The sequence below is a fragment of the Acanthisitta chloris genome, unplaced genomic scaffold, assembly GCF_000695815.1.
Source record: "Acanthisitta chloris isolate BGI_N310 unplaced genomic scaffold, ASM69581v1 scaffold677, whole genome shotgun sequence".
Classification (NCBI taxonomy): domain Eukaryota; kingdom Metazoa; phylum Chordata; class Aves; order Passeriformes; family Acanthisittidae; genus Acanthisitta; species Acanthisitta chloris.
The window spans coordinates 32610-47852 of NW_008680692.1; the positions used below are offsets into that span (position 1 = coordinate 32610).

Sequence of the window (15243 nt, forward strand, 5' to 3'; positions counted from 1 at the left end):
ATTCCAGATTTCCCTGCTAAACCACTTATACTGCAGTGCTTTTGTTATCCTTAACAAACCCAGCTTCTGTAATTAAAAAAAAACCCAGATCTTTGCTAAAGGTCCCAAAGGCTGGAGGAGTTTAAATTCAGTTTGTTACTGAAATTCATGCACAGGTCTAGCAAAAGAAATGTAAGTGCCTGATGCACTGCTATTCTGATGTGCCTAAAAGCACAAATACTGAGCTGCCTAGATGAACCATAGTGCAAAGATGCTTCAGGATGTAAGTAGGATTGTGATGTCTGTTACATAATATCTATGAGTATAACAAAACCACTAGAATGTGCTTGCACTGAGTTGACAAATGTGAATTACAGTTGCTTTCTTTCTTCAGAGTTTTATCAGACTATAATCACTTGCCTAGTTTAATTGAAAAATCACTTACGTTTATAGCTGTATTTAAACATGTTTTGTATTTAAATGACAGCTTTTGATGTACAACCAATTTTTACAGAAAGTAGTTGGTTTTTATCTGTGTTTCTGTAAAGATATCTCAAAAACTCTCATCAAATTTCCAGCAGTAATATCCCATTCAGTGCAAGGTGAAATGTTTTACATCAAATTTCCTGCTGTGTAATGGCCAATCAAAGAGTATTTACAGTGGCTGAATGGATTTTTTGGCTCGGTATTCAAAATTAAACATTTTCAAACCTTAACATTTAATGTTTTTTGCCACTCTTCAAGTTGATTTTATGTAACCCTAGATGCTCACAACTACTTGATACTCTGAAGTGACTCATTTTATGCTGAGGATCCTGCAGGCAGTAGTTTTACATTTATTACACTTGTGTAGATGGAAGGAAATGTACATTTGATAGCAGATCTGTGTCTTCTGGTAACGTTTTCTTGGGTTTGGCTGTATGTCCATCAGCATGGAGCAGCAAGTCTGGTTATTAGAGAACACATTTACTAAGGGAAAATTGGTGAGCAAAGATAAATTTTGTTCATTTACAGGAAATTGTTTCTCTTTTTGCAGGTATCCAGTCAGGAGAGTTCATGCCAACAACCATCTCTGGAGCTAGATGGTGGCTGCTTGGGTATTGAGGGACCTCAGATTCTTTGTAAGAACAGTAGAGCACCAAAGGGTGGAAGCCCAGCCCACATTGCATTGTCTCAGCCTTGCAGAAATAATCATGATTACAGGACTGAAATCCATTACAACCATCAGGAGTGTCTTAAGGAGTATGCGATGGAAAATGTCGTGCACAGGAAGTGTAACAACATGATTTCCCCAGCCATGCAGGGGAGCCCTCACCGTGTGAAACAAACTCGGGAGATGGACCAGAAAGGAAATGAAATTCAGAGCATGTGTCCACAGCAAGTGAGTCATGGTTGTGCCTCCAGTCATGTAGGGAGCATGGAAGAGAGCTGCTGTGTCGCCCAGGTACTTAGAAAACACTCTGGACCAGTTCACAAAACCTGTGATCATTCTAGGCACTGTCGAGGTTCTGGACTGAATCACAGCACAGACTCAGGGCCTAAAGAAACAGAGCAGGCTAAAAGGTTGTATGCAGAAAGAAGGCAGAAGCTGCTTCTGCAGAAAACAGTACTGGAAATTGAAAAGGAACGACTCCAACATTTATTGACTAAGCAAGAAGCAAAATTGCTCCTAAAACGTCAGCAACAACACCAACCCTGTATGGATCATAACAGGTGATTTTTAGATTTATAATTTAAAAAAGAAATTCTTAAATTTATAATAAACATGTGGGCAGCAGTTGATTAAAGTGGGAGAGTGGAACTGATAAAACAAGATAGGCAAGACTTGTGGCACAAATTCTAACAGTGATTTAGAGGAGAGTAGCCTTTTTAGTATGTTAGTGTATACTGTTGGGAAGCAACATGACAGGTGTGGAAAGCAGCAGAGGAAAACAGTATGTGGTAGAAAGAAAGGCACAAGAAAAGGACTTCTAAAAGACTAGGTAGGAAAAGAGTAGAAGAAAATGCAAGGTTGATCTTAGTGTAGGCACTTGAAGGAATAAAGACATTTGGCAAGAGAGCAGCGTGAGCGTGGGTGTTATATATACAGCATTCTCCCTCCTTTCTTGGAGAGGTCAGTTTTGAAGTATTGCACTTTTCTGGGTAGGGACCGGAAGGAGTGTGTTTTACAGCAACGATGGAGATCACAGAATCAATTAGGTTGGAAAAGTCCTTGGAGATCATTGTGTCCAAACTATGACATAACGCGACCTTGTCAACTAGACCGTGGCAAGAAGTGCCATGTCCAGTCTCTCCTTAAACACCTCCAGGGATGGTGACTCCACCACCTCCCTGGGCAGCCCATTCCAATGCCTAATCACCCTTTCTGTGAAGAAAAGCCTCCTAATGTCCAACCTAAACCTTTCCTAGTGCAGCGTAAGACCTCTTGCCCTGTTAGTTGCCTGGGAGAAGAAGTCGGTCCCCACCTGGCTACAACCTCCTTTCCCATAGTTGTAGGGAGTGATAAGGTCACCCATGAGCCTTCTCTTCTCCAGGCTAAACACCCTCAGCTGCTTCTCCTAGGAGTTGTGCTCCAGAGCCTTCACTGCCTTTGCTACCCCTCTCTGGGCTTGCTGCATCACCTCAATTTCCTTCCTGAATTGAGGGGCCCAGAACTGGATACAGTCTGCAGAGTGTGACCTCACCAGTGCTGACTGCAGGGAGAGAATCACTTCCCTAGCCCTGCTGGCCACACTCATACATACCAGAGTGCTGATCACTTTATTTATATAAAGATATCTATATGGAACATATATTTTTCCCCATATACTTATGGAAAAGAAAGCTAGCTCTGTATACTTTCCAGTAATGTTTGTGAAAGGGACAATGCTGCGTTTGTGGCACAATACATGCTTACAACTAGAAGGGAATGACAGCAACCGTAGAAATATGAAATGTGGCTTGAAAGGCCTGTGAGTTTAGTTGCAGAAGCTGAGGTAACATCCTTCTGAGAATGTAAATGGAGTCTCTGAGAAAGAGGGATCAACTGGTTTATTGATATCATGTCACTTGAGTGGAGAGGAACAGCGAATGGGAACAGGTTAAAGTGAGCTGAGTTAGCCAGTGTAACTCAGTTGTGTACTAGCATTTCAGCATTAGAAAGGAAAAACAAAGGGGTGAAAAAAAATCTAGCAATCTTTTAGAAGAGGCAGTAGGAGTGTTTCACAAGGATGCATATTTCTATACTGTTCTAATATGGCAACTGCTGACAGTGTCCTGTGAGAGTCTGCATTACATGACCCACTTCCTACATTCATGTGTTATAACAACCATGGAGGAATACAGCGCTTTTGCTTCTTAATTCCAGACCCCTGTTTACTTTTCAAAAGAGAATGCTGTAATCTAGGTGGTCCTTTGTTTGCCTTCTTGGATTGTTGTTTACACTGAAAATAAGGTGCTTATATGGCTTTAAAAGTACCTTTTTAAAGGCAGTCACAATTGTGTGTGTTGAAAATGACCGAGGTCAATAACAAAGGATTATGACTTCAGGTGAGAACTAACTAGGAACAGATGGATTCTTCATCAAATACCTTAGTTCTATGCATGCATCCCTTTAATGGAAAACAAGTAGATATGGAAGACATACAGACTGAATTTTTGCTAGGTTTTTTTTTTCCTAATGGATATTTTTAAGCATTTGAGGCATCTTAAGTCCAGAAAAAACATGGGTATTAAATATATGTGTTGATGTACTTATTAATACCATTTTATCTATTTTAGCGTTTTTTTTTCTGAAAGAAACCCTCATGTTTTTCAGAGGTCTTTCTACATAAGAGAATTCTATGAAAGAAAGTCATATATGATCAATCTGAGGACACAGTATTTTTGTGATCTCTTTTCAGAGGTGTGGGTGAAGACAGATTTGTCATATTCTCTCTCAGAAAACAACTTAGAATACAGATTGCTTTCTCTGAGAAATAATTCCGTGTCTTTAGAATTAAATGTTTGAGATTTACAGGTGAGTCTCTTAGGCATCACAGTTCTGTTTCAGTTCCAGGCATATAATTCACTTTTGCACTTGGTAACAGGGTAATTTTATATACTACTAACAATAAAAATTTGTTTAGCTAGGCTCAAATACCCTTTGCTTCATTGTCAGGACATAGAACATCATGACTATTTTAAAAAACAACACAACAAAAATCCTTTCCCAGATAGTGTTTATTTTTGTCTGTCCTTCTGCAAGGCTTAGTACTGGTTAAGATCCATTCTGAGCTACTGAAAGTATTGTCATTGAATGACAAATAAAAGGTCTGACCATTTGCAGTATTGACTGTTACCATTCTGGTCTTTTAGCTGAAGTATGAATTGATCCTTTTTTTTTGCCACACTGCATCATAACTACATTTTAGTTTTCCACATTTCCCTATTTATCCTCAAGTGAGCATAGTACTTTGAGTTTTCAGTTTCTCTTTATGTGACTTTCAAAAATGGATTGTAAAGAGGTATTTCAATGGCTCCTTCCAATGCCAGCCTCAGTAGTGTAGACCAGTATGAGCAAAGCCTGGAAACAGCAATTTTATTCAAAGAAAAAAGTACCACCTCTGTCTTGACTTTTCTATCTTTATTGGAGAGAAAGGAAAAGGTGGAGTCATCTGTTAAAAATGAAGCATCATCTGTGGTCCTATAATTTCAGGGGACACAAGCATCTCAAACAAATTCTGCATTTTATGCAGTTTACACACAATGCCTTTGAGCTCTGGTGCTGCTAAAGCTGTAATCTGAGCCCAACAGGGATGTTTGTTATTGGATATTGTGACCATTTTCTTAAGGGAGCTAGTCATTGAAAAGCGGTAAATGAAACTTTTCTGTTTCCCAGTGGTAACCCTGAGAAGCAAAGGCACTGGACGTAGGTCAGCCTTCCAATACAAAAGTGTATATGAAAGTGTGAAAGCAATCATGAAGCTGCTGCATTTAATATGTTTAAGTGCCCTGTTTATAGTCACATAGGTCACCTTTTTTGTGGCAAGATCCTCGTGTGGTAATTTGACCAGCTGCAAAACCAACAAACTCATTTTTTTTAGGATTAGAGGCCCTGTACCTGGTTCAGGAGATGTGCCCATTGCTGAAGCACCCGGACAACTTGCTCTAATGATGAACGGCAACAGCATGGGGCTAAGGTAATTTCTCTTTTCACTTCTAAGTGCTTTACAGTGTCGGTATATCTTCTTGACAGTGTGCTGTTGGCTGCCAAGTGTATTTGTTCATGTGTTTGTCTCAGATTAAGACCTTTTTTCTGCAGGAAAGGTAAAATTCATTTACTGCTGTGTTTTATGAGTCAACTCAATAGTTATGCTGACCTGTTATTACTCAAGGTTTAGGGCCTGGCTTCCTGAAGAGGTCTTAGGTTTTGTGTGACGCCTCTTAGCCCGGTTGCAAAATCTTTTACAAAATCTTAGCTTTTGTTCTTTGTTCTAGGTGCTGCTTGTTATTTTTAAAATTAAGATCAGAACATGTCTTTAGTCTGGATTTGGACCTGAAGTGAACAATATATTATCCTTTAACTCTCAGATCTTTTTCACAGTTGGTGACAGTTACTTTCTATACATTGTGTTGCACCTCTGCTTCAGTGTATCAGAGTGAACTACCACGGAAATAACTGCAAGTAGAGTTAAGCCAATATTTAGCGCTTTATCTCCATCTTGCTTGCTATTTAAAACTTCAATCAATACATTATTGTGGTTTTTTCTCTCCTACCCTGTCGCATTTCCTGTTAACACTGGAAGAAGATTCAGGCTTATTAGAAAAGCAGCAAATAAAAACTGGATTTGGCAAGGTTTTGCTCAGAAAGTAACAGCTTCTTGTTCTGTGCTTTAACCATAGATGTTGTTTTGACCAAAGAATGCCCTGTTTGATGGACAAGATGAGCAGCTGTACTGTGAATGGTCCCTTCTTTAGTGACAACAGAATACCTTAAAATAATAAACTTTTCTCTCTGTTATGAGAATACTGGAAGAACTGATAATTTTTTTATAACCTATGGGTACTTTATTTTTTTTCTTGTTTTTTCACTTTGTGACACTAACTTTTATTTTTTGAGATCCCTCTTCACTTAAAAGGTATAAAGCTTTTTTTCTCCAGAACAACAGGAGCTCTTAGTTTCCTTGGAATACTTCACTTCTTAACCAGGTGTTTGGCTGCTGCGAGTTACTGGCATATCCTTATTCCATTCTAATGCTTTTTTGTTTTATTTTCACTAAACCTGAAGTGATCAAAGTATTATGACCGTAACAAAAGAGATGGAGAGTCATGATATGTTTAAGATGCAGTAGCATTAAGCCCCTTGGAGGAAAAATGTAAAACCTAGAACATCTGTAGGGCTTCTTGGCAACAGCTTACCAAAACCCTGCAAATATCTATATAGCTTAACAGTGAAAATTAAGAAAGCCTGTGCTGTTAACAAAATGAGAGTTCCAGATTTCAAAAGGTTCCGTACCCTCTCTTCTTTCCACTGGTTTAATTTACTGTAATTTTTCAAAGTTAATGTGTGTTCGAGCAGTCTCAAGTTGCCATGCCAGCTGCTTACAAAGTTTGGCAGCAAAACACTTCGAAATCTTTTCTTGCTATATGCCATCTTCAGTTTTGCAAAGGTTACCAGATGAATGGTCCCTAAATAATTTACTCTAATGTAAAGCTTAAAGAGGCTGCAGAAGACATGTCCATTTGTCTCTTTTATGCATTTGAATATCTAAGTGATGTTTTCTTCAGAACAGAGAGAGACAGTGTGCAAGTGTGTGTCTAGAGCTTAGAAAGGAGAAAGAGCTGGTAGGCATACATCCGTTTATTTTAACTATCTATTTTTTGTGGGGGCTTTTGGGTTTTTTTTGGGGGGGCTGATTGTTATTTGTTTTTTTAATTGACATGTCAAACAGTTTTTGTTACGGCAAATGCTAGCAGAACACTAATGGAAAATCAGCCCTTTCTGACTTGCAGTTCATACATGAGAGCTCCTCTAGCAAATCTCACAGCATGAAACTTGATTTCAGTCTTCAAATAAGCAAAACTTAGCTTTAAAATATCCTGGTATTTTAAAGGAAATGGTGAAATTCCTTCAAAAGGCTAAATTTGCTGAAGTGAGATGTTGGAGTTTAGAAGTAAAATAAATAATATAATCAAGAACTGAAAAACATTGGGTTTTTTATAATTAACAGCTCATTTTGAGTTAATTAGCTACAATTACAAAAATCTAATTGCAATTTATCCTCTACTATCTGTGGAAAGAATTGTAGGCAAGGGAATGTGCATCACTGCCAGGCATAAATTCTATAGGATGGGTACAAATAATAGAGGAGCCCTTAATGAAAAAAAAAAGCAAATAGGAGCGTGCAGCTGTGCCAGGCTATTGAAAGGTAATTGTAGTCAGAAATGAGATATGTAGTTTAAAAGGCATCTTGTCATCTCCTGTAGGGATTAATTTTTTCCCTCATTGAAGAAAGGAAAAAAGGTTCCATAAGCAAATACAGTACAGAGTCTTATTTCTGATATTTCCCTCACAGTCTGTCAGTGAAAATGAGAACTTTTATCTCAGAGACTACTACAAGCTAAAGGCAAATTTTCAAACAGATGCCTGTTTTGTTTTCTATTCTACATGTGCTATTATGGTTTTTTTGTCATCATAGTCAGAAAGCATTGTCCATCTCAGCCTATTTGGATACCTATTCTATTATGAATTTGCAGTGTTGAATTTGTCGTTTCCCTGATGGGTATGTTGTGACAAATGTGACTGTCCCTTTGTCTGCTTGCAGTGGGACCTGAAGTACCTTTAGATGTAGGATCTCCAGTTGTCTAAGGTGCAGCAGTCAGAGCAGGTTTTGTTAAGGATGGTTTTCACTAGCTTGGAGTGCTCCTAAGTGAGCCCACAGCCAATTTTCAGCTGTGGAGATAGTAACTTGTGCAATTAATGGCAACTTGTCTGTATAATTTCTTTTCAATTCTGCCCCAGCATGCAAGTTGTTTTAAAATATTCAAAATAAAAACATAACCTGATGCATTTGTTTAGCATAAAACAGCCTTTTACAAAGCGCTTTCCATCTCCCAGACACAGATGCTTGGTACATGCTCAAGTACCCACTCAATGTGTATTCAGCACTTGTGCAATTAATGGCAACTTGTCTGTATAATTTCTTTTCAATTCTGCCCCAGCATGCAAGTTGTTTTAAAATATTCAAAATAAAAACATAACCTGATGCATTTGTTTAGCATAAAACAGCCTTTTACAAAGCGCTTTCCATCTCCCAGACACAGATGCTTGGTACATGCTCAAGTACCCACTCAATGTGTATTCAGCACAGCAGAGCTCCTGACATCTGCATCTGGAAAAAGAATTTTAAAACAATAGGCTCTTCTCCTTTATTTAATCTAAAGTTTGAATCTGAATGGCTTGGAAATAAGAACTATTTAATGGCATCAGTGAGAGAAGACATGGTTTTCTACTTCGCAAGCACCCCTCCCCAGAGCTTTACTGTGTGCCTAAATTTTAATACACAAGATGCCCTGCTTTTCCGAGCCTTAGGTTTTCTGTATGGCTCTGCCGGTGTGGCTTTTTGCTGCCTTCTCTTCAACATGCATCTTTGCCTCATACTCTGCTACTGAGCCTCTACACAGACCCGTGCAAGGTATTATAAGTAGGAATTGTTGGATACAGCAGCTATTGGATGGGTTTGCAGTTAACTGCAGGCACTTTCAATGTACACTGCCTAGTGAAAGGATTTCTTTCTTGGTGTATTAAAGATTTTCAGGTGGAATTTGCTACCTTTAATTTAATTGAGGCTCTTTATGTTTGTGTGCTTCATTCTATATCACCCATGTGTATTTTTTCTAGTTTGTATTTTTAGTTAGTTGAAAATATCAAACACAGAATTCAGCAGTACTTCCCCTCTACTTGGATGCTCATTGCTATGGTGATAGTTCCAGGAGGGAATGCTGTCAGGGGTCTTTTAAAAGATTTTTATGTTTATGGTGTAACTATTTTTATTATCTAGCAAAAGAAGGTGACAATTATCTGTTGCTCCTTGTTTAATGCTTTGTTATGAACTCTGTTTTTTTTCTGAGGCTTGTTAGACATGCAGGCATTTTTCTATGGTGATGTGCGAGCACACTTCTGTGCTTTTGTCTAAATATTCAATGCAATTAAACAGACCTTGAGGGGAACACAGACTCGCAGCTCCCCCTGCTGTCCCAGGCATATCCAGGCTTGTTCACACAATTCTCCCCTCCAACTATTTTAAAAATAAAATCAAAATCATGTGCAATCACATGGCTTTACCTCTGACCTGACTTGTGCTGGCCCCATTACTCCCGTTTTTGAGGAGATTAGGTTTTTAAAAACAGTGGTAGCACCCATTTTGTTTCCTCTTTGGAGTTTTCCTATCAGTTCTTCATTCTGTCTTGTGTCATCTCCTGTTGCTCTTGTCCTGAGCCTTTTGAGGAGAAACCATTGCCAGTGCTGCAACTGGCTCATTATCCAAGACCTCCCAGGCTTCAGGTCATCTAGGAGTTGTCCTTGGTCTCTTGAGGTGCATCTATATAGGACTTGGCCAACTATTAGGAATGTACTGAATACAGTTTGTTGGAATTTTTTCTCATTTTTTTGCTATTTTGACAGACTGGCGCATTAAATTGGGCTTGCAAATGACCCATAAAATCTGTATATCTGGAGGCTGCTTACCCCCTTGTTCATGCTCCTGTTAACACCCAAGTTACTTTCTTGTTCCAGATAATTTTACACTGAAGTTTTTTATCATTTTTAGCTAGGATATTTGTGGAGTGAATGCTTGTTTGGGCGGTAAAAAAAATTGCTTGCAGATCTGCCAATGGTGCACATGCTGAATTGGGTGCAGATATGAGTTTTTCTTTCTCTTGTGTTGTTGTCTGGCTATATATAGGCACAGCATCCTTTCAACAGATGGCTGCCAGAGTCTGCTGTGATGTATGGGAGAATACAGTCAGAGTTAGATACACATTTTTGCTTCATTGGTGCCACGTGCAGAATCTGAAGGTAGTTGGTTTTCCTGTGGATGTTGAAGGCATGATGAGGGTTCTGATATGGTTACTAAAAGCTTATTGCTGAATTAGGAGGGTGTGGCAATTTTTAACATTATCTATGCATGCATTTAATTATCTTTTTTTGTTAAGGTAGGCAGTGATCCTTATCGGGCTGGGGAGAGAATAGTTCGTTTCTGCTGATCTGGTTCATTCACTAATCTAATTTTCGGGTTTACTTGCAACTGCAACAGTGATTTCAAGCTGCCTAGCATTTACCTGAATTATGCTGATTCTGTTCTCATGATCACGTCTGCTGCACACAGCAGTATTACATCATTTACGGTGCAGTCCAAAGTAACCTTGAGCAGAAAGTCTACTGATAGACTGGAGGTATAAGATGTAAGCAGAAGATGCTGTAAGCAGTTTCCGTAGGCAGATGCAGCCAACCTGTAGGTGAGGCCTTCAAAAAGCACAGAAAATCAGATGTTAGAAACCCTGCTAAGCATAGGATGGCAGTCAGGGAAAACAGGCTTGTTAAAGCTCAAACACTTTGGTATTTTCACAAAACTTGCATTTTTCTGCCAGTCCTGTGGGTATAGATCTGTAATATCAAAACTGAAAATGCTTGGAGATTTTTTCTTTGGGTTGAAATATTTAAAATGCATGCATCTCCTGAAGGAGTTTGTTCTTTGCCAACACTTGAGACAGACAGTGAGAGACATTTTTGCAAGTCATTTGCAGATGCCTCCTTTAGAGGAAAATGTTAGTTTACTGCCTGAATTGAATTTTGAAAACCTGAATTCTATTTTTACGAATTGGAGTGCATTACTTTTTCAGACATATCATTTTGTTACTTTTTATTTTTATATGTAATCTTGGATGAAGAGAAAATTATGTTTAATCTAGATATTCATATGTCCCAGAAATTCGAGTTGGAAACGTTAAGAAAAACCTTATAAAACAAAGTGTTCTGGAAGGTAGTTTAAAATTAGGAAATTTTAAACCCACCTGCACAACTTCCATGCCATTTAAGAGCTTGTATCAGAACTGTTGGGGCAGGACTAAAAATAAAAGCTATTGCTTTCTCAAAGTCAAGCAAAATATCATGTACTCTGCTGTTCTGGCCATGATCATAGCTCCACTAAGCTAAACCCCACTCCTCCACCCCTCTTGTGACCTTGGCTGCACTTCAGCACACTGAGAATTAAAGCAAAAGGCAAACTTCGGTAAATATTAGGTCCAGCCTCTTGCAGATGTGCAGACTACATATAAAGATACTGGCACATGTGCTCTCATTCTCTTTCCTGCTCTCACTTTCTCTGAAGTGGACTTTGTGTATCTGCCACTGAATTCTTCTGACAGAAAATTTCCCAGACTGTACTGGTGTATTGAGTTGTACTCTGTGGCTTTGCATAGGTGCTGAGGCTTTGCAGAACTGCCCGTTATATTTATAACAGTGCTAATTTTTGAGAGCCACGCAGAGAAAAGTTTAGATTCAGCCCAGCTGATTTGTTCTTCACACTGCTCCTGCGGTGAGTAGGATTGATTTTTGTGTTTCTTTTGATATTTGGCTTCATTTCCTCTGGTACTCAGTGCTCCGGGCCTTAATCCTTTAACCTTGAACGTGAACATCAAGGCTTCAGGAGGGATCAGTCCTTTTGATGGAGGGAGAATGTCTTTTGTTGCACCAAGTGGTTGGGAGTGGTATAAGGCAAGGCAGATCTCTAGACAGTATATATTTCACTGTTGTGTTAGGAGACTACGAACAGAGGGGGGTTTAGTGGGTATTATAAATAATCTGGAGGAAGATGGGGAATTGGAAGCAATGGAAAAGAGTTAATGACGTTTTCTTTAACATTTGACCAATAACTGGTCTATCTACTGGGTTGCCAAGTGCTATATTCTGATTTGGGTAATGGTTCAAAGCTCAGTGTGTCATGGAAATGGCAGTGTGGTCCCTGATGGAGCAGGGGAAAAAAAAGCTTTTCAGCTTCTCAAAGGGCAGTATTTGTGGAAGCAGATGCTTGCTTGCCCTACCCAGCATAAAGAACAGTTCTGTGGGCAGCCGGGAGAGTTCATACTGTTGGATTTTTATAGGATCATTAATTATACGTTATAAGGCAGCTAAGCATGGCATTCCTAACTCGATGAATTCCATTATGAATGGCCTTTTCATATTCTTCATCTCATTATATTAAATGCATGTGACCTGAAGTTTAGCTAAAGTTATTGTTCGGGTTAACTTTCATTTAGTGGTTGCCCTAGTTTTAGAAACAGTATGATCTTCAGATTTTATGGAGAGACGGGTTTTTTATGAATGTTTTTGCAGCACTATTTTAGATAATTTCATTTGGAACTAGGTAGGAGTCTGTGTGAGGTGGTGGGGAAGGGATTTAGTCACTCCTTGATTCGACTGGAGATTTCTTTACCCACTGGATGACAACATCCTGTTACACGGATTTGACTATCATCTCTCTGCCAATAACTCTTAAACCCTCTGCTCTGTTCCGTCTAGTCTTGCGTATCTGACTGCCTCCCTGACACATAATCCCAGTTGTTTTGCCTTCAGATCATTTCTAATCTGGCCAGAACAGAACTCCTTACTTTTTCTTCTGAATCTCTCTTCACTTCTGATTTTGATAACACCACATCCTCCCTGCCACTCAGACTCATAACCTCTGGGTCCCTCTCCTTCTCTGGGTGCATCTGGGCTACTGACAGCTATTGCAGCTTCCTTCAACTTTGCAGCCAAAACATCCTTTCAGAGTGTCAGCTGTTAAAACAACACCCCTTGCTCTAGTCCTTCATCCTGCACCTTAGGGTTAGGGTTAGGATTAGAGTCTTCTTTCACTGCTCTATATTCATTCTCCTCCATGAAAATAAGTTCTCTGAATGGTTATATTGGCTGCTTATTCAGTTCTTGTTACCCTTGATTCTCTGAAACTTCCCTCCGGGGGCCAGTTGTCTGCAGTATCAGTCTGTTAAAAGTCACAAAGCTGTTTCTTACCTTGTTTTCTCTGCCACACTCTGTTCTTTATTCCTACAGTTACGTGGCATTCAAAGTTTTGTTGGGTGTTGGATGCACTTTCAGCCATGTGCTTCTACCATATTCCCTAATTCTTTCTGTCTTTTGGAATCAATGAGTGATGTCATGGTGGCTTCTGTCTCCATGTGTCTGTTCTGATGATGTATTTCTTGTTTCATATTTTACCTCCTTGAGCCCTTTTTTTTCCCCTGAGCTCTTTCAGAGTTTGAGTGCTTTCTTCCCTCCCCACCCTAAATCCTCATTTTGTGAGATTCAAACTAATGTGCCTCTTTGCACTGACCACAAGGATGGACTCTGCCTGGTAAATCCACCTAGAATCTAAATCATACTCAAAAGGTATCACCAGTGACCTAGGGAGAAAAGTATTAGAACTCAACTGCAGTAACAAATCATCACCTTTTCTTTGTAGAAATGTTTTCATATGGCTTCTAGCACACAAAAGAGTTTGAAACCAAACAATATACAAGTATCTTCAGTCTTCTGTCAGTAGTGCCAGGCTTCACATCTTTGTGTAACTACACGCCCTTCTGTTTGATCAATGTGTAGTTAATCCTTTTTTCTTCTTAACTCTGTGTTCCCTTAATCTCCATTTACATCCTGCACCCTTTTTGAGTAAATCATGCCTCTGAGAGATGGGCTAAATTTATATACCAGCTGTGGACTCAGTAGGGCTGAAATAGTTTGGCAACAAAAATAAAGTGAACCTCTGAACCCACATCACAGTGTCAGAGTGGCACTGGTGACATCTGCTCTGGACAGATGTTTCCAAACAACCTTATGCAAAGGTCCAAAAATCAATAGTGGTAGTTCTAAGATGGCAGAAATCATTTGTATCTGGACCAAAAGGGTTTCCAGGGACTGGGAACCCACAGCCCAGAGCTTACGGCTTCACTTCATACAGCCTCATGCCAGGTTCTCTTCCCTTTGTTCTTTCCTGTGATACTGGACATCAGGGCATGCCGACACATATCTCAGTGATACGCGCCTCTTAGCGAGGCAGTGGTTTCTGTCTGGTTTCAATTCTATTATGTCTGAATATTTTCTTAATATGAGTGCAAAAACATAATAAATCTGCTCTGTAAACATCCTGATTGAGTCAATATTTGGTGATGCTGTCAAATTCACATAAAATACATACACTGAAAGGAAATCTTTAGTGTGTTGAGGGTTTTTTTGTGGGGCCTAGGCCATGGGTTTTATAGTTGTATGCCATCATTTAGGCATCTAAGTCTGTATTGCACTTGCAAGAAATACATGATTTTTCAGTCACTAGCCATCAAACATGCTGTGTGAAATATTTAACTTCAATGGATTTAAGGTAACTGAAGTGGCCAGAATTGATATCTTAAATCTTTACCAAGATCTACCTTGTCAAATCTGCAGCTGTTGGGCATGGTAATCCCCTAATTGGAGTAAAGTCCGAAGTCTAACTTCTCTATTTACTTCTTTTCAGGCAATAGCTTTTTTTTTTTTTAAAAAAAAGCAGATCAATAAACAATCTCAGTGTTTTCATTTTACTAAGCAATGTAATATAGATGAGTACTAGTCTAGTGGTAAATCATTAATATACTCTTTAATCATAGAGTGACCATGTCCCATAGATGTGGGAAAAACAAAATGGAAAAAAGGCCTGTGAAGTGTGAAGATGCATCAGGAGGGGTGTTTCCAACAGGTCTGGGGTAGCATATGACACCATTTCAAATGATGGTGCAGGATGAGTGTGTTTAGGATGACGTGCACATTTGTAGTTGCAGACCTGGCAAAATTCTAACGTGATTGTTTTTATTACTATAAAACAAAAATCATAACTCATGTCAGGTTTGTATTTGGCTGTGGAAACCAGTGTAGTTCATGGCTTTTTGGAATAAGAAAATTACTGCAGCCTCCAGATTCACTAGTCTCAAGGTTTATAAGACTTTGACACCAACAGACCAATAGCTCTAAAAACCTGTAGTAACCTATGCTTAACAGTCTTGATTCAATCATCATGTGATACAGATAAAGGTGATTAGAATAAGAGGACAGAAATTTCATGGTAAAAGAGGGGTCCTGTAAGCGTGCTGCCATGTTGTTTTCAGTGGTAATGGTTCATACGAGAGAAATCACATTCAAAGACAGCAGCTTCAGAAGAACAGGCAGTATGAAAATTCTAGTTATGTTTATTTTGGAGTTTGATGCATTTATGAAAGGCTTTC

At 39.1% G+C, this 15243-nt stretch overlaps 1 protein-coding gene across 1 annotated transcript in view; it reads left to right on the forward strand.

The window, feature by feature from the left end:
• Nucleotides 1-1015: 1015 nt before the first annotated feature.
• Nucleotides 1016-15243, forward strand: part of KIAA1328 (KIAA1328 ortholog) — a gene marked incomplete at its 5' end in the record, with an annotated part of 31321 nt that continues 17093 nt past the window's right edge. The window contains 2 exons of the mRNA XM_009077773.1: nucleotides 1016-1692; nucleotides 5043-5138. Coding sequence (XP_009076021.1) covers nucleotides 1016-1692; nucleotides 5043-5138 — 773 coding nt within the window. The remainder of the gene's footprint in view (nucleotides 1693-5042; nucleotides 5139-15243) is intronic.